General features: G+C 40.7%; 1 protein-coding gene across 13 annotated transcripts in view; it reads right to left on the reverse strand.

The window, feature by feature from the left end:
- The window catches only part of Nsd1 (nuclear receptor binding SET domain protein 1), a 112,191-nt gene that overhangs the window by 13,259 nt on the left and 75,910 nt on the right, over window positions 1-23,022 (reverse strand). For 12 of the 13 annotated variants that reach the window (XM_052729467.1, XM_052729473.1, XM_052729465.1 and 9 more), the window contains 8 exons: window positions 15,417-15,617; window positions 13,866-14,045; window positions 11,477-11,633; window positions 9,887-10,092; window positions 6,617-6,729; window positions 5,638-5,907; window positions 3,608-3,724; window positions 1,935-2,076 (listed from right to left, as the gene is read on the reverse strand). In XM_052729467.1, coding sequence (XP_052585427.1) covers window positions 1,935-2,076; window positions 3,608-3,724; window positions 5,638-5,907; window positions 6,617-6,729; window positions 9,887-10,092; window positions 11,477-11,633; window positions 13,866-14,045; window positions 15,417-15,617 — 1,386 coding nt within the window. Of the gene's footprint in view, window positions 1-1,934; window positions 2,077-3,607; window positions 3,725-5,637; window positions 5,908-6,616; window positions 6,730-9,886; window positions 10,093-11,472; window positions 11,634-13,865; window positions 14,046-15,416; window positions 15,618-23,022 lie in introns of those variants that run through there. The other variant, XM_052729475.1, reaches the window with a different exon arrangement.

Consider the following 23,022-nt stretch of genomic DNA (forward strand, 5'->3'; position numbering starts at 1 on the left):
AGAGAAATCCTGTCTCAAACAAACAAACAAACAAACAAACACACACCACCATACAGCTGGGCAGCGGTGATGCACGCCTTTAATCCCAGCGCTCTGGAGGCAGAGGCAGGGAGATCTCTGTGAGTTCAAGGCCAGCCTGCTCTACACAGCAAGATCCAGGGCAGGCACCGAAACTACAGAGAAACTGTCTCAACAAACAACAAAAAACTCCCATAGAGAGACTGTTCAAACATTAGGTCCAAATAAATACCCTTTTCCATATACCGTAAGTTGATCCTCAGTTACTGTCACACAAGGGAAAATATCCACCATATAAATACACCATCAAATGAGTCACTCGTATCAGATTACTCACGAGTATCTCAAGACGTGCTTGGGGTTAAATCATCTCACTCCTACATTCTACATGACCATGATAGAACAGAGTAATAATAGTATGTCCAAACTACCACTTCTCGGGTTATATTAGAAATCCGTGGTTTCATAACATAATCCTGGGGGTTGGTGAGAAGTTCAGTGGTAAGATGTTTGGTGAGTATACAGGTTCCCAACCCCATGACTTGAGCCTCTCACTCCCTGAAGACATGGAGATGGGTGGCAGAAGACTCTTTGATGTACGTGGTGATATTGTGGCAAATGTGGACGGCAAAGTGAAAAAGGAGACTGGAGAAGCTACAAGTCTCTAAGGCAGGCCAGTTTTGGGGGACTTCAAGAAGCAGAGGCTATGAGTTCAAGGGGAGCCTGGTCTACATAGCGATTTATAGGCCAGCCAAGGCTATATACAGTGAGACCCTGTCTCAAATTAAAAGTTAAAGGCCTAGATTGTTTGTTTGTTTGTTTTTTTAACCTTAAACCTACTTATGTTCAACCTTAAAGTCACTATGATAAATAAAAGAAACTGGTCACAAAAGGACTATTATATGATTCTCTTTATACAAAGTTCCTGCCAAGCCAGGCATAGTGGACCTTGCTTTTAATTCCAACAGAAGCAGGGAGAGTTCAAGGCTAGTCTGGTGTACACAATGAGAAAACAAAAAAAAACAAACTGGCCCTGGAGAGATGGTTAAGAAGAGCACTGACTGCTCTTCCAGAGGACCCAGGTTCCATTCCCCACACCCAAATGGCAGCTCTGTCTGTAACTCCAGTTTGCTGGCAAATCACCAGTACATAAACAAACAAACAAACAGGAACTGGGCGGTGGTGGCGCACACCTTTAATCCCAGCACTTGGGGCACTCGGGAGGCAGAGGCAGGCGGATCTGTTGAGTTTGAGGCCAGCCTGGTCTACAGAGTGAGTTTCAGGATAGCCAGGGCTACACAGAGAAACCCTGTCTCCAAAACCAACCAACCAACCAAACAAACGACCCCAACCCTCTCCTCCACTAAGAAAAGGGGGGAAAAATCCCAGTCAAATTCAGAGGCAGAATTTGTTAAGCAGGAGGGTTACTGAAGACAGGAAAGCAGGAAGAGCTTCAGGTGGGAAGATGGAAGTCTTCGGGGGCAGAAGTTAAGAGTGATACAAATAGGTATACCTGGGAACTGCACAGCTAAGATGGTTAAAATTATAAATTATATCTCCATGTTATCAGATTAAAAAGAGAAAAACCCTGGAAAACAATATACAAAATAGAAAAGCATGCTAAAGTACTACCTGTAAGTATCACTATGTAGCCCCTGGTACTGGAACTCACTCTGTAGACTAGGCTGTCCTCGAACTCAGAGATCCACCTGCCCCTGCCTCCCGAGTGCTCGAGTGCTGGGACTGAAAGTGTGTGCCACCATATGCCCTGCATCACCTAGAACGTCTTTACATGTCTACATATCCTTGGCAATTGGGAGATTTACTGTCCAAGTAAAGATTTACTGTCCGATTTTTAGATGTAAATGAAGAACTTGAAACCCAGGCCTGAGCTCCAGGGTCTTTAATGACCTTACCTGCTTTAATGTCACTCAAAGCAAAAAGACCAACTCGGGTGTCTCCATTCACAGACCACTTCTGTGTTTCGCAGTTAGGCTGGCAGCAGTGGTTCATGAACCGAGCGTAGTTTCCTTTCGGACCAGCATCAATAATTCGATCCTAGAATTTCAAGAAAAGCTACCTGTTAGATTTCCTGAAACCTCTGCTATGTAGAAAACTAACTACTTTGTATAATAAGATGAAGTGGATCCTTTTAAAAATCAAGATTTCTCAGAGTGGTGGTTCTACCACCAACTCCACTTGAAGGTTATGCTTCAGATATACTAAAGAGGAAAGTCTATGTGGGTTTAACAATGTGTTGTTATGACAAGCCCACCTAGGGGACTCTGATCTATACTGAAGTTTAAGAACCACTGCCTCAGAGAAGCAGCAGCTTATTCCGTTTTCTAAATTAGAAAGTTTATAGACCAGGGGTACATTAAAAATCATTTAATGAAATTTAAGTACTTAATCAGACACCCTACACCAAAGTATAATTGAGAATGTCTTGCAGTAAAGACTCATAAACACAAGAGTACAACTTAAAAAATATTTACAAAGGTAAATGCCAGGAAAAGTTGTTAGTCTAAGCATGACGGGGCACCAATGTAATCCCAGGTACTGAGAATGCAGAGGCAGAACAAGAGCAACTTCTAGGCCAGCTGAGGTAACCTACTAAGTTTCTGATCCAAATTCAACTATAACAATCTAACCTAAAGTAACTAACATGAAATAACAAAGCATAAAATAACAAACAAAATGTCATAACATAAATAAACAGAAGTAAAATAGGCTGAAGATGTAGTTCAGTTGTACAATGTTTGACTAGGGTGCATAGGTTTCTAAGTTCAGTTCTCATACTAGCAAAGGGAGAACTCCAAAATCATTGTATAGGAAAAAAATTCACTGGAATCTAATATTCAAGCACAAAGAACTATAGATATATAAGAAATAGGCACACTTGAAAATTTCTTCTAAAATATAACTCCAATAACCCTAAAATAAAACATTTAAAAAAAAAAAAAAAAAAAAAAAAAAAACCAGCCGGGCGGTGGTGGTGCACGCCTTTAATCCCAGCACTCGGGAGGCAGCGCCAGCGGATCTCTGTGAGTTTGAGGCCAGCCTGGACTACTAAGTGAGTGCCAGGAAAGGCGCAAAGCTACACAGAGAAACCCTGTCTCGAAAAACCAAACCAAACAAACAAAAAAAAAACCAGATACTTACTTGATTTCTTAAGTTTTACAATTTACATACACCTGTGGGTCACGACCCCAAAAAGATCATCAGAAAATATAGATATCTACATTACGATTCATAACAGTAGCAAAATTATAGTTATAAAGTAGCAATGAACACAAGGAACTGTAAAGGGTTGTAGCTTTAGGAAGGGTGAGGACCACTGACGATCATCACAATATACTAGTCCTCCAGTTTGTAAAATAAAAGGGTAAAGGATTATTAACTCTTGTGGCCTTTTCATATACTTTTATGGCATTAAAAAACCCCAAATTATATTAGACCATTCAAAAAGAGTACTAAAAACAGCTTTACTGTTAAAAATGAGAAATTTAACCCTCTCCAGAATCAAGATCAAGAAAATTCTCATGTATATGGACAGAGTCTAGAACTTGGGTCTGGGACAAATACTTACTTTATCTAGAGTAAGCATATAGAAATTAGTGATATCATGTTCTTGTGCATAACGGATTCGAGCTCTGCATTCCTCTTCATCTATTAGCTCACCCACATATTCATTCACAAATTCACCCTAGAATAAGAAACAGTTCATAACTTAATGGTAAAGTACACTGGTGTTTACATGTGCAACTTTTATTTAAAAAATAATATGGATGATTCTCCACAGTAGACTATGTGTACTTTATTATCTATGGTGCCTTAATCACTTCAGGAAGAAAATCACTTCCTCATTCCCACCAGCAGAAAAGCCCCAGGGTACAAGGCCCACTCAAGAACCACCAGAATTAGAAACTGAGAAGCAATTAAAAAAAAAAAAGTCGCCGGGCGGTGGTGGCGCACGCCTTTAATCCCAGCACTCGGGAGGCAGAGCCAGGCGGATCTCTGTGAGTTCGAGGCCAGCCTGGGCTACCAAGTGAGTCCCAGGAAAGGCGCAAAGCTACACAGAGAAACCCTGTCTCGAAAAACCAAAAAAAAAAAAAAAATAAAAAAAAAAAAAAAAAAAAAAAAAGTCATTCTGTTACCAGTCTGAGGGACTGAAGCCAGTTTCAACTATTTCATCTTTCTTGGAGCTCGCCCTGCTTACTTTCCTTCTACATTTCATACTATTTTCCACCCTACTCTGGATAACACAACTATACCATTCCAAACTTTAATCCTTACCCTGGCTGGCAAAAAAGATAAATATTTGGTAAATGGCTTCATTGTGCTTCCTAGAAACCTCAACAAAATTCTTTAAAAAAAAATTTTTTATTTTTATCTTATGTGCATTGGTGTTTTGCCTGCATGTATGTCTGTGTGAAGATTCTGGACCCCCCTGAAACTAGAGTTATAAACAGTTGTGAGCTGCCATATGGTGCAGGGAATTGAACCTGGGTTCTCTGGAAGAACAGCCAGTGCTCTTAACCACTGAGACATCTATCCAGCCCCCAACAAAATTCTTTAGAAATTATGAAAATAAGGTTTATTTTACTAAATTGTCAAATAAGACTTATTTTTCTATCCAGAATGTATAATATTATCTGTTAAAAACTTGAACATCCAGGTGTGGTAGTGTACCCCTTTATTCCCAGCACTCAGGAGGCAGAGGCAGGTGGATCTCTGTGAGTTTAATATCAGGACAGCCAGGGCAACAGAGAGAAACCCTGTCTTGAAGAATCAAAACAAACAAACAAAAAAAACCCAACCACCAAAAAACAAACAAACAAACAAAAACAAAACAAAAAAAAAACGCTTGAAGACCCTGGCAACTCCTCTTTGAAAAGCACACACCTACATTCTTGGGCTTCCTTCTCATCTACCTTTCTCAAAATTAAAGGGGCTGGAGAGATGGCTCAACAGTTAAAAGCATTGGCTGTTCATCCAGAGGACCTGGGTTCAATTCCTAGTAATCACATGGTAGTTTAAAACTGCCTGTAACTCCAGTTCCAGGGGATCTGACACTCTCATACAGACATAAGTAAGCAAAATAAATAAATAAATAAAATTAAATAATAATACACACCCCCCACACACACCCCTCTTAATAAACTATTGATTTGCCTTAAATGAAGACGGAGGTGGCAGAGGCCCTCCACATTTCATGTTGAAGATTCCCTGCATTTTCACTGTGAAAGCTCAACACTGCTTATCACACTTAATAACCCCAAACTGTTTCTCCCAATTAAAATATTTTATTAAAATATTATAACCATCTTTTTCCCCTCATCTTCACTAATGGCTCTAGAATTTTCACAAAAGTATAAATAATCTCATAACATCTCCAAGTATTTCTCCCTATTTTATTCTACATAGTGAACACGACCAGTGTAAGGACTTTGATGACAAGATCATCCACTCTCAAGCCTCTCTACACTTTGGAGCTTATTATAATGCCTAACTCTGTGTCCTCTATGTAATATTTTCATGTTCATCAAGAAGTACCACTTACTTCAAGAAAACAACAACAAAGACAACAAAAACCTTATAATTTAAGTTTTTCTTTACCTTCTTAATATCTGTTTTTGTCCGGAGACCCCAGCCCCTCTGTAACGTGCGAAAAATTTCGACCTCTGGATACTGGCGCTTGCTGAAGCACTGGTTCTGACAGCGCCCTCCAGCAGGACACACTGTGGGATGGCACTCATAGAGCAGCATCCGGTTGATGCACTCCGAGTCTATCCCACAGGGGTTCTCATCGGTAGCTTTGCAGTTGCAACGGGGAATTTCTGACAAGTCTGCAGTGAAGATCTGTACCCTGCCAATAGGACGGTTCACCTGGAGAAGTACACAGCATCATGGAAGTCAACGCAGAACAATCCACTTCCTTCAAGTTATGACATTTTACATGGTTTGAAGAACTCAAGACTGAAGCAGCTCATATAATAATAAAGCCATAGTTGATACATGAAATGTAAGTTTCAAGCCAAGTATGCTGGTATATACCTTTAATCCCATCTATTTGGGAGACTAAGACAGGAGATCACAAAGTAAAGGCAAGCCCGGACAACTGGAACCCCATCTCCAATTAAAAAGGGGTGGGGTTGGGAGCCTGTAGCTTGGTGGTAGAGTGCTTCCCTATAACCTCCAGCGCTAGGGAAAAAAAATCAATGTCAAAGTTGCTAGGCCAAAAGAATTTAAAACCAGGGTCTGACATAAGATGTTATAAAAACTAATATATACAAATAATCACCTTTTTTTGGAGGCGGAGGAATCAATTATTTATAACATTTAAAAAAAACCACAAAATGCTAGTAGTAATCCTGAAGAGGGACAGTGAGATGGTTGAGCGGGCATGGAAGCTTATTGCCAAGTCTGACAAGGAGAGAACTCCCACGATTGTGCTGGAAATGACAATGAATTAATTTTTCTATTTTTATGCTCTCAACTCTCAAAGCAATTTTTAAATGTTTACCATGAGCAAGGAAAAGAAAGGAGCCATACAGTGTCACTCTACTACATAGCCTCCCAAGACGGGTCCCCTCACCTTTATATGTTTATAAGGTGGTGGCTTCTTGTCATTCTTTCGATCTTCCTGCAGCTGTCTCAGCTCTTTTTGGGCCTTTAACTCTTCAAACCTTGCTGCAGCTTCCTGAAGAGCTGAGGAGACAAAACAAAATCACTTAACAAAAAACAAAAACTGGGTACACTTATTTTACTCTATCTCCCCTTTTAAGCTAAAGAAAAACCCATGTCTTGCCAGGCAGTGTGGTGTACACCTTTAATCCCAGCATTCAGAAGGCAGAGGCAGGCGGATCTCTGTGAGTTTGAGGTTAGCCTGGTCTAAAAAGTGAGTTTTAGGACAGCCAGGGCTACACTGAGAAACTCTGTCTCGAGACACCCCGTCCCCACAAAAAAAGGAAAGAAGAAAATCCATGTCCTAGCAACAATAGATCAACATTACAATTACATGAAAAACCAAAACCATTATCATCAATTTTAAATGGTCATGTAAGTCTCCAAAGTATTCAGATATAACATTAAGATAAAATAACAACCCATCAACAAATATAAAATACACACTGCTACAGTCAGAGCAAAATAAAACAATTGTGCTGCTTCCTGAAGCACAATTTCCTAGGTGCCATGGGCAATGTGCCTGCTACACTTCTGAAGAATTTCAAAGATGAAGTTCTCCTTTCCTTGTAGGGTCTACTCTCTTAATACTCATTCTGTAAATTTCACCATGGGTTCCAACAACAAGCAGATCTTTCTAGCTAATCTAAATTTACCCAGGGCTTTCATAATCCTTAGATTGCAATACCTAAAAAATCCAACAAATCTGACCCCCAAGTTTTCTCAACATAAACTTTTAATTCATTGTTCTTCAACCAGGATAAAACTGAGAATTTTAATCTTTCCCCCTCAAAGCTCCTTTTTGTAGCTTTTCTGTTACTTCTTTAAAGAAATTCTCTCCTCTAGGTGGTGGTGGTGGTGGTGGTAGCAGCGGTGACGCACATCTTTAATCCCAACACTCGGGAGGCAGAGCCAGGCATATCTCTGTGAGTTCGAGGCCAGCCTGGTCTACAGAGTGAGTTCCAGGACAGGCTCCAAAGCTACACAGAGAAACCCTGTCTCAATCCACCCCCATCCCCAAAAAAGGAAGAAATTCTCTCCTCTGACCAATATTGAATACCTTGTGATTCTTATGCATCTCCTGCCTTGTCTTCAGTGTTTATCCTGTTCCGCTCACAATTCCCTATTATAGTTTAATCTTTTCTTCTTCCTTTTTATTTTTTATTTTTAAAGACAGGGTTTCTCTGTGTAGTTTTGGAGCCTGTCCTGGATCTCACTCTGTAGACCAGGCAGGCCTTGAACTCACGGAGATCCTCCTGGCTCTGCCTCCCAAGTGCTGGGATTAAAGGTGTGTGCCACCACCACCCGGGTTAATCTTCTCTTCTTAGAACTACCCAAACTATTTTCATTCATCATTCCAGATATAGGCTCTCATCGTATAACCTACATTGAGAGCCTGTCTCAAAAGCAAGGAAGAAAAAAGAAAAAAATTGGAATTTCAGTCTAATCACCACAGCCAAAACCCTCCTGCACAACTCACTGAGCAGCACAGAGACCTTAGGCCAATAATGTAACTCGTCCACCCCCCCACCCCACCCCCAGTTTTTTGAGACAAGCTTTCTCTGTGTAACTGCCCTGGCTGGCTTCCAACTCAGAGATCCGCCTGCCTCTGCCTCCCCAGTGCTGGGATAAAAGCGTGAGTCACCAAATCCAGTTTCAAATAATTTAACTTTTAGATGGCCAATTCTTTACCTGCAAAATCAGGATGCTATCTACTCATAGGGTTGCTGTAAAACTTAAAACAGGAGCCGGGCGGTGGTGGCATACGCCTTTAATCCCAGCACTCGGGAGGCAGAGGCAGGCGGATCTCTGTGAGTTCGAGGCCAGCCTGGTCTACAGAGCGAGATCCAGGAAAGGTGCAAAGCTACACAGAGATACCCTGTCTTGAAAAAAACAAAAAACAAAAAACAAAAAACTTAAAACAGGAAACATTGCATAGGCCTGGACAATAATAAATGTTAACTATTACTATGGTTCTCTCTTCAAAGCATCCCTTGGTAAAAATACCTGACTTCAAAACTTCAAATCCCAGACTACCTAGGCTTTTTGTTTAGCATTCGATGCACGTCTCCTTCAACAATCACAGGATGACATTTTGATTGTCAATACCTATGTTAGACTCTCCCACAAAAGACATATTCCTAGAGGGCAAAGTATTTAGCCAGCCCTTGGTCTAGATAGATATAATGACGAATATACCAAAACTTTAACAGGCTCAGACACAGGGCCTTTCCTATACTTTGTCTTGTCTTCTGGCCTCAATGACAGCCAGTTTAGCGCCGACAAAGGTGGTGGTGTAGTCACTATCTGAGACGACAAGACTCAATATTCAAGCCCCTGTAGTATTAGTACCAGAAGTCCAGGTTTTTTTCACAGAAACCATACGGCAAAAAGGGATATACTCACAGATCTAAGAATGCAGGGTAAACAAACATTTGATAAGCTAATATTCTGTTCTAATTTAAAGAACATAGGTCTCTAGAATTATATTGCTAGAAAGCATCAGATTTATTTTTCAAAACTGTTTCTCTGTGTAGCCCAGGCTATCCTGGAACTCAAGAGATCTGTCTGCCTCTGCCTCCTGAGCACTGAGATTAAAGGTGTGCACTATCACCACCTAGCTAGGCATCAGTTTTAAAATCCCTTTCCTCCTCACCATGCAGGCAATTCTTAAGCTTCAATATCCCTTTAACAATAAATATACTGCCTTTCAAAGGATAACTACAGGAAGAAGGTGTTTTTCACTGAGGGAACACCACGTGCCTTGCAGATTTACTTTATCCAGAAAGCTATTCAAAGATTACCCCCTCCCCCCCACCCCCAATTATATCTTAAGGGAAAGACAAGGCTCAAAATTGACTTAGTTGTGCTAATACCAGGGGATATATCTTAGCCTCAGCAGACATTATTGTCTTCAATGCTAAACCAGTTTATTAAAAATCTTTACTTCTCTGCAATTTTAATTGCCTTTATAACTTGTGAAAACATCATCCTGGAACTCACTATGTAATGCAGGGTACCTTGACCCTGCAATTCTTCTGCCTTAGCCTCAAGACCTGGGATTACAAGCAGGCATCACAATACTTCAGACACTCTGAACCATCATATGAACTTGAACACAGAGCAGACACTCAGCTATAGAAGTCTCTGCCTGCCTGAGGAATAGTAAGGGTAAAATTACCTTTTTTATATGTTCCATCAACTCCTTTCCCCATCTTATCCTTGCTGCTTACATCTCCTTCCATGTAAGGAAAGACTCGGGCCTGATGAGTCCATAGATAGTCATTAGATCCAAAGAAGAGAACAGGGAACTCTCCCACGTCATGTCTCATTTTATCAATGTTAGAGGGAACAGCTCGAGGATGGCAGATCTCAGCTGGCCACCACCTGGAAAGGTACACATAAGAGAAGGAACCTCTATGAGGCCGCAAAGGCACTGGGGAAACAACCTACTTCCGTTTCCCTTTCCCTCTGCATGTGTGTTGATACGGAGTGCACGCACTGTATACATGCACGAAGGGAACACCAAACGTCCTCCCGAGTTACTACTGTCCACTCTGTGTACTGAGGCAGGTTCTCAAGCTGAAGCTGCAGTTCACTAGTTCTCTCTAGTCTAGCTAGCCAGTTTACCCCGGGATCCTTACCTTTGCCTCCCAAGCTCTGAGACTACAGACCGGCTACCAGACCTGCCTCACATTTATCGAAGTGCTAGGTTCAGAACACTAGTCCTCCTCCTCCTTGCAGATCAAGTACTTTTTTCACTAATTCACATCAAGCAGAATGTCCCAGAAGCTCACTCACAAACATATAAATAATTTCTTAGAATCAGTTATTTTACTGTGAGAAAATATTTATGATACATGAATATTTATAATGTTCACTGAAGAATTTTCAACAATGAAATGAAAATCAGACTAAGAGCCCATGCTGCTATTCTACAGGACTTTGTTCCATTCCCAGCACCCATGTCAGGCGGCTCACAACCATCTGTATATTAGGTTCCATAGAATTCCATGCTTCTGGTCTCAAAGGGCACTTGTACTCATATACACATATCCACATTTAGACATATACACAATTAAATTTATTAAAATTAATTATAACAGGAGAAATGAAAACGTGACAATGAAAAATGGGAAACTAATGCTCATCATTAAGGGTATCAACAGTAGTAGTATACCAGACAATTAGGACTTTAAAGAAGAAACTTCCGCTGGACTAGGTGGCACATTTTTAATCCCAGGAGAGATTTAAACTCAGGAAGCAGAGGCAGTTTCAGGCCAGCCTGGTTTACATATCAAGTTGGAGATCAAGTTGAGGTCAGCCAGGGCTACATAGTTAATACCTTAACTCAAAGCAAAAACTAAAAAAGAAAGTCCCAGTAATTATCTAACCAAGATAATTAGTATTTCCATCTTTTAATATCTATCATTTCTTTGGGTTAATAACCTTCAAACTTTTCTCTAGAAGTCCTTTTTTTTTTTTTTTTTTAACTTGTTTTGATACAGAGTCTTGCTATATAGCCAGAACTGGTCATGACCTTGTGATCGTCCTTCCTCAGGCTCCAAATTGCTGGGAACACAGGGTATAATACCACATACAGCTAGTAATTCATAAAATATATAACCATAGTGTGCCCTGTTATATATTGAAATCGTTCATTTTAGCTGGGTTAAGTGACTGGAACCAGAGGCAGGATGTCTATCTACCATAACCCAAGAAACAGAGCATGATAAAGAACAGACTGCCGTTCTCTGTCATGCTCACTCACCTGTATCGACCAACCTTTACCCAGACAATCTCCCTGTAGTGTGGTTTTTTGCCTGCCTTGCAGTCATTGCAATACCAATTTCCTTCAGGAATATCAATGTTTAGGCACTCACGATGAAAAGCAGCAGGGCAGGAATCACAGCACAGAAGGCTGCCTCCTACAGGAATAAAAAACTGGCATTTAGACCACAAGGTTATATATAAAGTCCCAGCAGAAATAGCTTTTGCTCAGCTCCTAGTCAATTATTTGTAACTCTAGTCAAGGGCTTAGTGAAACACATGCAGAAAGACTTTCTGTAACAATATGCCCGTTCTTTTTTTTTTTTTTTTTGGTTTTTCGAGACAGGGTTTCTCTGTGTAGCTTTGCGCCTTTCCTGGAACTCACTTGGTAGCCCAGGCTGGCCTCGAACTCACAGAGATCCGCCTGGCTCTGCCTCCCGAGTGCTGGGATTAAAGGCGTGCGCCACCACCGCCCGGCTAATATGCCCGTTCTAATATTCCTGAGCTCCCAGCTCATATCAAAATTTTTCATATTCAGATAATAGTACATTTTACTAGCAAAATTAGTTATGGCAATGAGGTGAAAAGTAAACAAAATTTATGTGCATAAATATCAATATAAACATTTTCTCCTAAGACTATTTATAGCAAATAGAAACCACAGTATAAAAAAAGCACAATTAAGTCTTGTGTATGGTACATGTTTGTGTGTTTGCACGCATGTGGAGGTCAGAGGTTGGTGTTAGATGTCTTCCTTGATCATCTTCTACCTTATTTTTTGTTACAAGATCTCTTACTGAACCTGGAGCTCATCCATTCTGCTAGGCTGGTTGGCTAGCCAATGAACTCAAGTTATCTCTCTGTCTCTGCCCTAACAGTATGTCATGTTATAGCAATGTACCTCTTGTTTTACAAGAGCAAGGGAATCTGAACTCTGGTTGTCATGCTTGTGTGGCTGGGACTTTACCAACTCAACCATCCCTGCAACACTAAAACTGGATTCAGCTGGTGACAGGAAGGGGCTTTAAGCTCTAAGACCATACCACTTCAGGAATTCACTATCCTTACTGAGATCTAATTTTCCTAATAGCAACATTTTATAATGAATAGTCACTCTTTAGAGCACAGTCAACACATCACGCAGAGTGCCTGACACATAAATAGCACCTCCACATGGTTGGGTCTTTCCACTCTTTTTCCCCTCTTAACACTAACTCTTCAGAACTTCGCAGTTTCAGTCACATAGTTATATTATTTGCTTTGTTGCCAGAGGGGAGTCACAGATGAAGCACTTCTAAGCAGGGTGCTTGGCATCCCTACTGAATAGTTACCTGAGTTTCCTGGTTCATAACTTAGTTTCCATTTGTCACCACACTCTTATTAAAATTGTTTTTAAATAAAGTGTGGTTAGAGACTTAGCACAATGAGAGAATTTTAGGTGATATTTGGACTTGTTTCTTAACATATATGAATGAACTTCTTTCCTAGCCTGTACTGTTTTCTATATTGTTCTAGAAACTTTTTTTTCAGGGTGGGCATGGTATTAACTGCCTTTAATAGAGGCACATTGGAGGCAGAAGCATGTGGATCTCTGTGAGTTTGAGGTTAGTTTGGTCTACAAAGCAAGTTCCAGGACAGCCAAGCCTATACACAGACCCTGTCATAAAAATAAATATACATATATAAAATAAAATAAGAACTTTCTTCAGGAGTTGGAAAGACGGCTCAGTTGGGATTCAAAGCATGGGCTGCTCTAGCAGAGGACCAGGGTTTGAACCCCCAGCAACCACATGGTTACTAACAACCTTCTGTAACTCTAATTCTAGGGGATCTGACACCATCTTCTGGCCTTCTCTGGCACTGCATTCATGTGATATACAGACATACACTGAAAAGATTAAAGGTGCATACCACATCAATGTATATAAAATCTAATGCTTTGGGCATGCTAGGCTAGGCAAGTACTATGCCAACTGAGTTATAGTCCAGCCTCATGTATTATAAATTAAAGAGGATACATAAGGGACTGGATAGATGTCTCAGTGGTCATAATGGGCTTGCTATTTAAGTATGAGGACCCTAAGTAAGGATTCCCAGTACCCAAGGAAAGCCAGGCTGTACACCCAGCACTGGGTAGCTGAGACAAGCAGATCCTAGGGATTCTATAGTACATCAGTGTAGCCAAGAAAGGTTGACTGAAGAGATCTTATTTTCAGAGTCAGAGAGATGGGCCAAGTTTGAAGACCTGAGCTTGATATCCAGGACCCATATGGTAGAAGGAGAGAACCATCTCCTATAAATTGTCCACATATTCACCCCAAAACACATAAAATATAAAACATTGGACAATTCCTTTGAAACCCCTCATAAAATCAGAAGTCATATCTTACCTTCTGAGCACACAAAACACCAGCTAACATTAACATGCTCATGATTTCGGCAACCCCGCCTAGGGGTGAAGTGATTAGGGCAGATGATACTATTAGATGCAAGGATTTTTGACCCAGCAGCAAGACAAAAGTCATTAGCATGGTATGCCACAGGACAGCGGACACAGCGCATCAGACGACCTACATATATGGACAGCAGAGAAACGGGGGAGGAGCAAGAGAAAAAGGTTACATATGGAAACAAAGTGCATTATGTAAGTTATTTGTCAGCAGAGAGAATGACTACCTAAAAACATGGCTCTTATACATGTATTCCACTATTAAGAGTAAGAGGAGCCGGGCGGTTGGTGGCGCACGCCTTTAATTCCAGCACTGGGTGGCAGAGCCAGGCGGATGTGTGAGTTTGAGGCCAGCCTGGGCTACAGAGTGATATCCAGGACAGGTACCAAAACTACACAGAGAAACCCTGTCTCCAAAAACAAACAAACAAACAAAAACAAAACAAACAAACAAAAAAAGGGCTGGAGAGATGGCTCAGAGGTTAAGAGCACCGACTGTTCTTCCAGAAGTCCTGAGTTCAATTCCCAGCACCCACATGGTGGCTCACAACCATCTGTAATGAGATCTGGCACCCTCTTCTGTGTACATAATAAATAAATAAATAAATCTTTAAAAAAAAAAAAAAGAGGGAAGCTCTGTGCTAGTCCACAGTGGGAGTAGGACTGCACAATTGTAAATACACCTGCCTCAGCAAGGAGACCACCATCCAGATAACTGCCTTGAGTCCTCTAATGCCTCAAATAAGTCAAAATGGAAAGGAATAGATTCATGAGGCAGAGGCAGGTGAGCTCAGAGGCCAGCCTGGTCTACAGAGGGCGTTCCAGGACAGTCAAGCTACACAGAGAAACCTTGTCATAAAAACCAAAAGATTAAAAAAAAAAAAAGGAATGGAACAGTGGTATTAATGTTTGCCTAGTATTCTACGATGCTTGCTTGTTTCCCACATGGCTCTCCTAATATACCTCAGCAACTAAAAACCAGTATCAAACTACTGAAATCAATCTATATAGCAGCAACAATTAAAAGGGGATATAAAATGCACTGAAGAGAAGATGTTTTCAAACAAAATCTCCCGAGATATCTAAATATTTTAAACTACCAGCTAGAAATCCCACAGAACACAACATGCTATCAGTGAAATTCATTACTCTATTAGGCTACAATGATGTTACTTTACCAAATTGACAAGCAGGAGTCTATGAAGAGATGCTTCAGATTGCACTTGAAAATAAATATTTCCAAAGCAACCGAAGTCTTATAATTAGATTGGTTTATATTAAAAAACAACAACATCCAGGCGGTGGTGGTGCACACCTTTAATCCCAGCACTCATGAGGAAGAGGCAGGTGGATCTCTGTGAGTTCGAGGCCAGTCTGGTCTACAGAGTGAGTTCTAGGACAGGCACCAAAGCTAAACAGAGAAACCCTGTCTCAAAAAAACAAAAAATAGCAGCAACAACAACAAAACCAAAACCACAACAACAAAAACTACCTTTAGAAGCGGATACATTGGCTGGATTAGCAGCATGGCAAGTTATACAGATGTGGAGGGGGCACCTGAAGCCCTTGTTCTGCATGACAGTTGGTGGGTACTTCTGGACACATTCTTCATGGTAAAACTTTCCACATAAGGGCAGAAGGCACCTTTTTACATCTTCCCCACTCTGCTTACATACAAAACAGGTATGGATTCCTGGGAAAGGAAAGAGGAAACAAGTTAGTATTACAGGAATCTACCTAAGCTAATCTATCTAAGCCATTAGGTCTAAGTTAGTGAAGAACTTTACTGAACCAAACTGACAAAATCTGACCCTAATAAATGAACAACTTTAGTACCTTTAAAGGGGGGAATCTGATCTGATATGTGCTTATTGTATGATGTAACAGGGTGTGTATTATATTGTCTACAAAGCATTCCTGTCAAAGGAGAAACTCAATTGTGATCAAATCCAGCCTTTAGATCTAACTACATTGTAGGTGATACAGAAAACACAGGAACAAGGGGTTGGCCGGACATCCCAGTGGGTGTAAGTGTTTGCTCTCAAGTCTTATTCCTGGTTTGTGTGATAAAATCTCCTGACAAAGCAAGAATTTATTTTTGCTTACAATTTCAGATTATGGTCTATCACTTCACGATGTCAAGGTGGCAGCAACTTGAAGCAGCTAGTGCTACCCAGTCAGGAGTAGAGAGAATGAATGTATGGGATGCACTTTTAGACTAGGTTTTGCCAAGTCAATTTCCTTAAGGCAGTTTCCTATAGACATGCCCACAGGCCAAGCAGATTTAGACAATTTTTGTGAAGCTTTCTGGGGAATTCTGAGACTCGAACTCAAGAGATCTGCGTATTTCTCTCTACCTCTCAAGTACTAGGATTAAAGGCTTGTACCACTGCGTTCAGCACACTTCTTACCCCTTCTCAGATAATTCTACATTGTGTTGTGTCAAGCTAACAATTATAACTATCAGTCAGTTTTGATCTTTTTTTAAAAAAATTTTATTTATTATGTATTCTGCCTGCATGCCAGAAGAGGGCACCAGATCTCATTGCAGATGGCTGGGAATTGAACTCAGGACCTCTGGGAAGAGCAGAGCAGTCTGAGCCATCTCTATGCCCCCCCCCCCCCACTTCTTTTAAATACCTTTGAGACAAATGGAAAAAATCTGAAAATGAACCCAGGAGTTACTATAACTCTTGAAAATCTATTGGATTCTCTTTTGAAAGTTCTGTTAGAAGACTTCAATGAGCACTTACAGATTCTTTGTGTGTGTACATGTTTGTAAGAGGAGGTTAAGGTTGACACGGAATGTCTTCCTCAGTCACTCTCTACCTTTTATATTTATTTGTCTATTTTTGATACAGGGTTTCTCTGTGTAACAGCTCTGGAACTTGCTTTGTAGACCAGGCTGGCCTCAAACTCACAGAGCTATCCCTGCCTCTGCCTTTCAAGTGCTGGGGTTAAAGGCGTGAGCTAACACTGCCCAGCCTCTACCTTTTATTTTTTAAAAGATGTATTTATTTGGCATGAGGCACAAGAGGATGTTGGATCCCCTGGAACCTGAGTTACAGGCAGTTGTGTTCTACCCAATTTGGTTGCAGGGCAATGAACTCGGGTTCTATGAAAGAGCACCAAGGCCTAGCCCTACCCCCCTTACTTTTTGAAACGATGTGGCTAGATAGTGAGCTCCAGGAAGCTGCCTGTCTCTGCCTCCCAGTGGCTGGGATTACAGACACACACAGCCATACCTGACTTTTTACATGGACCCTGGGGATCCAAACGCAGGTCCTTATGTTGGTATGATAATCATTTTACTGACTGCGCCACCTTCTGAACAGAACACACGCAAACCCTTTACTTTTTGTTCTACCATTATTTAAATGAAAACTTAAGGAAAGAAAGAGAAGTGGGAAGGGGGAGAAAGAGAGACACTGCTTTGGAGATACAGTACCATAAAATGAAGAGGAAGGGAAAAGGCCAGTACTGAAAAGCAAACTTGAGCATGAACCTTGACATCTGCCATAAAATAGAAGCTCATTTAACTAAAATACCCATCTATAAATACGGAGATCATAATAAAATCTAAGAAAAAATGTAAACTATGTATTTGTAAAGAAACAAGTGGATACTACAGACCTGCTATTGTTCAACTAGAGCAATCTAAGCAATGAGATGATCACCCTGTTACAGTAAAACAGGGAGAGCAACCAGGTAAAGAAATAACATCTTATTTTGTTGTCTAAGAGCAGGTAAAATATCTCTAAAAAAAAAAAGATAGGTTTACATGACAGTTCTGTGATATACTGTTTGCCTAGCCTGCATAAGACTCTGAGTCTAACTCACTCTGAATCTAACTTAGAGGCCTGGAAAAAATAAAAATAGAAGTTTCACTATACTTCAAATCACACACACAAGTTACTTTAAAATAGATTATACATATAAATATGCAGACAGAAACTATTAAAACCACAGAAGATATACTAGTGGGAAAAAAGTGCCACCGAGTTAAGCTGTATTTCTTTTTTTTTTTTTGGTTTTTCGAGACAGGGTTTCTCTGTGTAGCTTTGCGCCTTTCCTGGAACTCGCTTTGGAGACCAGGCTGGCCTTGAACTCACAGAGATCCGCCTGGCTCTGCCTCCCGAGTGCTGGGATTAAAGGCGTGCGCCACCACCGCCCGGCTCTGTATTTCTTAAATACAACAAAATAATACAAATAAAAGTTGATAAACTAGGGACCCAGAGACGCCTCAGTGGTTAAGAGCATACTGGTTTCTCTTTCAGAAGACAGATGCCAGCACCCATATGGCATCTCACAACCATCTGTAACTCCAATTCCAGGGGAACCAATATCCTCTTCTAGCTTTTGAGGTCACCAGGCATGCAGGTGGTGTACATACATACATACAGGCAGGCAAAATGCTCATACACATAAAATAAAAATCTTTTAGAAGTTGACAAACTAGACTTCATCAAATTCTGAGCCAGAAATAATGGTGTATGCTTGTAATACCAACAATGATGAGGGTCTTTGAGAATTTTACAGCCAGCCTGAGATCATATCTCCTAAGACAGATGGACATAGCTCAGTGGTAGAGCTGGTCTATTATGCACAAAGAGTTTACCCCCAGGACCACAAACAAACCAACACTCTAAAAGACTCTGCCAAAAGACGGTGACAACTAATATAATTGATAGAGAGCAGCACACAGAAGATGAGGAAGGCATGAGTTCAAGATCAGCCTGGACTCCACAGTAAATTGCCAACTCAAGAACAACAAGAAAGCAAGAGAAAACAAAAAAACAAAAAAAAAAACAGAGGAGAAACAAGATGATAAGGGTGAAGAGACCACCACAATAGGAAATACCGTATACTGATTGGTCAGGGTAAGGACATTTTAGATGTGACCCTAACACCAGAGAAAAGACAAAACATAAGCAAATCAGATTTGAACACAGTAAAAAAAGCTAGTCATAGTGGCTTATACCTATAATCTTAGCATTTGGAAGGCTGAGGAAAGATTGTAGGTAGGAACAGGTTGGGCTACAAAATGACTGTCTCAGAAACAAAACAAACAAAAAGGACAAAAACAAAAACCCCAAATACCTAAGAAGAAACAGTGAACATAGGGAAGAGACAACCTAACCAACAGGAGAAATGGTTTGTAAACTGTACATTAGCAAAGGAATAACATACAAAATACATATAAAGAGGGGCTGGAGAGATGGCTCAGTGGTCAAGAGCACTGGCTGTTCTTCCTGGGGACCTGGGTTCAATGTCCAGCATCCACATGGCAGCTCACAACTGTCTGTAACTCCAGTTCCAGAGAACCTGATACTTTCACACCAATGCACATAAAATAAAAGTTCAATAAATTATTTAAAATATACATAAAAAGAATTAAAAATAAAATATACATAAAGAACTAAGTGTCAGCACTGGCGGCTATAATGGCTTCCCGGGAAAGGCAGAGTGAGAGGAGGGACTGTAAGGAAAGGGCAGGACTAGGAGGACAAAGCGGGAAGGGAGACCGTCCACAGAGCACAGGAAGGACTGTGCCTCAGGAACGGCAGCAGTCAGACATCTGCTGCTTTTTTGTTATACTATCCCTCCTTCCCCCTCCCCCATCCCTAGTTATGGATAGTCTATCAAGCAGCAAGAGCAGACCACAGCAGTGGAGAGTAGCAGAAACAGCAGGCAAAGAAGAGGATGGTGGAGTGACCACCTGACCACGGGAGACTGGCGTGAGACACACAAAACTAAGACATGGCAGGAAAAAGAAACCCACAGAACAGTTTATCATCTCATTCTGTATTGCTATTAAGGAGTCAGCAAAAGCATGTGATCAAGCTCAGAGGAGGTGATGAAGGACCAGAAATGCTTACATACACAACAAAATGACCAACTCCATGGGCTTGATGGAAAGATTATGGCCCAATGTAATTTCTAAATGTTTTTCATTAAAAATGATTGCTGTACTGTTTATCTCCAAGAACAGCTTTCTACACTTGCTGTACAGAAATATCATCAGAAAAGGCAGTGCAAGATTCAGGCCTAACTCTATTGTTCTAGTTTCCCCTATTTTAGCATTCTCAGAAAGATCCCATCCATAATCAGGCAGAAAGCAAAGGTGCAGGTAAACAACACGCTTTTCTTCATCCTCACCTATTACAACCAGGGCTTCTTGGCGCCCCACCCTATCCGAATAAATCTTTCCAACTTTGCTACAGGATCTCTCTACACTGACAGTAACCTGGGAAAAACTCAACCTCATGCAGGATTCTTTCACTCCTGTCATGGGCCTAGAGCCGATGTTCTGGTGGAGGGGAAGAAAGCTTGGTCCTAAGGTTGAAGGCCAGCTTTCAAAGGTCCTCTGTTCATATTTCTGACTACAGGCCTTCTGAATCAGAGGAATTTTATTTGTAGGATGTCTGAAGAGATGTTGGGTTCATGGTTAGGTTACACAATTGTGTTGAACATTTTGCCCATGGAAATGGGCAAAAGCCTCAAAAGCTACCTCCAAACAAAACTGTTTAGTCCTAGAGGAAATCAAACTCCCAAACTCCAACAAGCAAAGGTGGAAGGAACTCATCTTGTAGGACAACCTAATGACCATTATTTTCTTTTGACTGAACCTCCACTGAATATTCAAGAAAAAAATAGTTGATTAAAATAATATTTGAATCCTTCCACGTTCCAGGTCTTTATTATTGTGCGGGTTATTTCTGCCTCATCTGTGTCACGGACCTCAAGACAAGCTGGACACTGATTGTTAAGGTAGTGAGATAATGGAGTCCATGTCATTCATGTAATTTCTGTAGCTAAAGGTATGTATTCTGAAGCTGTATTAAACACAGAACAAAACAGGACAAGACACAGTATTTTGTTTGGCAACCACGGAGAGATAGGAGATGAGGAATTCCTCCTGGAACCTGCTAATGCAATAAAGGACGGTCAACCATAGTTTTGTCTCGCCTAAACTTAGTTAAAGTCTGAGCAGGTATGATATAGATAGATCAAAGTGGATTAACACAGTTCAGGGATCAACAAGATTGAAGAGAAATAATTTTCCACTGAGGTTGTTTCTCAGAGATTCTTGGGACCTGAAACTCATTAATTCAGAGTTTGCTAATTTAGACTTTATTCAACCTATCTAAGAAAATGCACAGTAATTAATTCAGAATTGTTGTACTCAAGTCACATCCTCTCTACAACATTGTCTTCTCTGGAGGTTCAGTCATATCAAGGGACTTGTATATTTATTGTAATGACTTGTAAATAACTGTAGAGACAAGGTTGAAACTAAGTGAGAAAGGGAGTGGAAGCAGATGGAAGCTCAGACCTACTGATGTACAATATATATATATATACCACATACAGTGACAGACTGCTGTGGGATGTTCTGTATGGCAAATGTGTTGCTAATTAGTCAATAAATAAAACACTGATTGGCCATTGGCTAGGCAGAAAGTGTAGGCGGGACAAGGAGGAGAATAAAGCTGGGAAGTGGAAGGCTGAGTCAGAGAGACACTGCCAGCCGCCATGATGACAAACAGCATGTGAAGATGCCGGTAAGCCACGAGCCATGTGGCAAGGTATAGATTTATGGAAATGGATTAATTTAAGCTGTAAGAACAGTTAGCAAGAAGCCTGCCACGGCCATACAGTTTGTAACCAATATAAGTCTCTGTGTTTACTTGGTTGGGTCTGAGTGGCTGTGGGGCTGGCAGGTGAGAGAGATTTGTCCTGACTGTGGGCCAGGCAGGAAAACTCTAGCTACAACAGACAGCTTTTGTTTGGAGGACTGATGCTAGTCTGCATGCCTGCGTTCTAGCAATTATGCAATAACAACAAGGACTCTAAAGAAATGGGATGTGGCATTCATCATTGAGACGCAGTGCTTGAAGTCCATGTTTTAACCTTGAGTTTACTGTTAGTGGGGTTAAGGCAATGGAAAAAGCTAATCTAATGTCTCCGACTGTTTTGTCTGGGTAGATGGTTTTTGAGATCTTATTTCTTAAGTTTTCATTGTTTTGTGTTCTTTGAGGCAGGGTTTTATACAGTCCTGTCAGGACTCAAGCTTACTATATATTTAAGGATTGACCACGAATTCCACAGAGTCTTCTCTCTTACTCCTGAGTGCTGAGTGTGTCCCCACAATGGACTGAGGTTTTAAACCTGACCTGGAACAGGTAAGAAAAGCTAGGCATGACAATTCATACCTATAACCCCAGCACTGGAGCTGAGTGAGAGGATACCATGGAGTTCAAGGTTACCCTGAGCTATTTGTAAATCAAAGCCAGCCTGGGCTACAGAAACCCATTTCAAAACTCAAGACAAAGACCACACCTTTAATCCTAGCACTAGAGAGGCAGAAGCAGTAGGAGTTCCAGGACAGTCTGGTCAACAGAGTTCAAGGCTACATAGTGAGATCCTACCTATATCAAAGCAACAATACTTCAACAAATCAAAAATCAAAAAAGCAGAAAGACTGAACATTATACAGGAATTTGAATGATCAAGTATTTTTGTCTAGATTGGTATTTAATTGTTTGAGTCAGGGTTTCACTCTGTATCTATCCCAGGCTAGTAAAACCTCTGCCTGTCTCCCAGGTTTTGGGATTGTAAGAAGGCATCACCACCAACTGGCTCTGAATATGTGAACCTTATCTGTAATACACAACATGGTTTAGTTCTCTCTCTGTTACCTAATATTTAATGGTATGTATTGGTGGTTCAGTGGGTAACACTGCTTGTTATGTAAGTCTAATGACCTGAGTTTGATCCCCAGAATGCACAAAATGTTATAGCATCAATTGTCTTCAGACCTACATACACCTACCAGAGCATGTATGAGTTCTCTCACATACATCATATATACATATACACAATAATATGGAAAATAAAAATTAAAACAATACCCTTACAAATGTAGAGAATTTAATAGCAGTTACAGAGACTCAGAGAACTGGGTTGAAGTTAGTCAACAAAATATAAAGGTATAATTAGGAAAAAAAAATACTCTTCTACAAAATGGGGGTAACAGTAAGTTATTTTTAATTTGTACTTTTAAAAGATCCTGCCGGGCGGTGGTGGCACATGCC

Source organism: Peromyscus californicus, unplaced genomic scaffold (genome assembly GCF_007827085.1).
Source record: "Peromyscus californicus insignis strain IS unplaced genomic scaffold, ASM782708v3 Scaffold_8__1_contigs__length_139910024, whole genome shotgun sequence".
In the NCBI taxonomy this organism is placed as follows: Eukaryota; Metazoa; Chordata; class Mammalia; order Rodentia; family Cricetidae; genus Peromyscus; species Peromyscus californicus.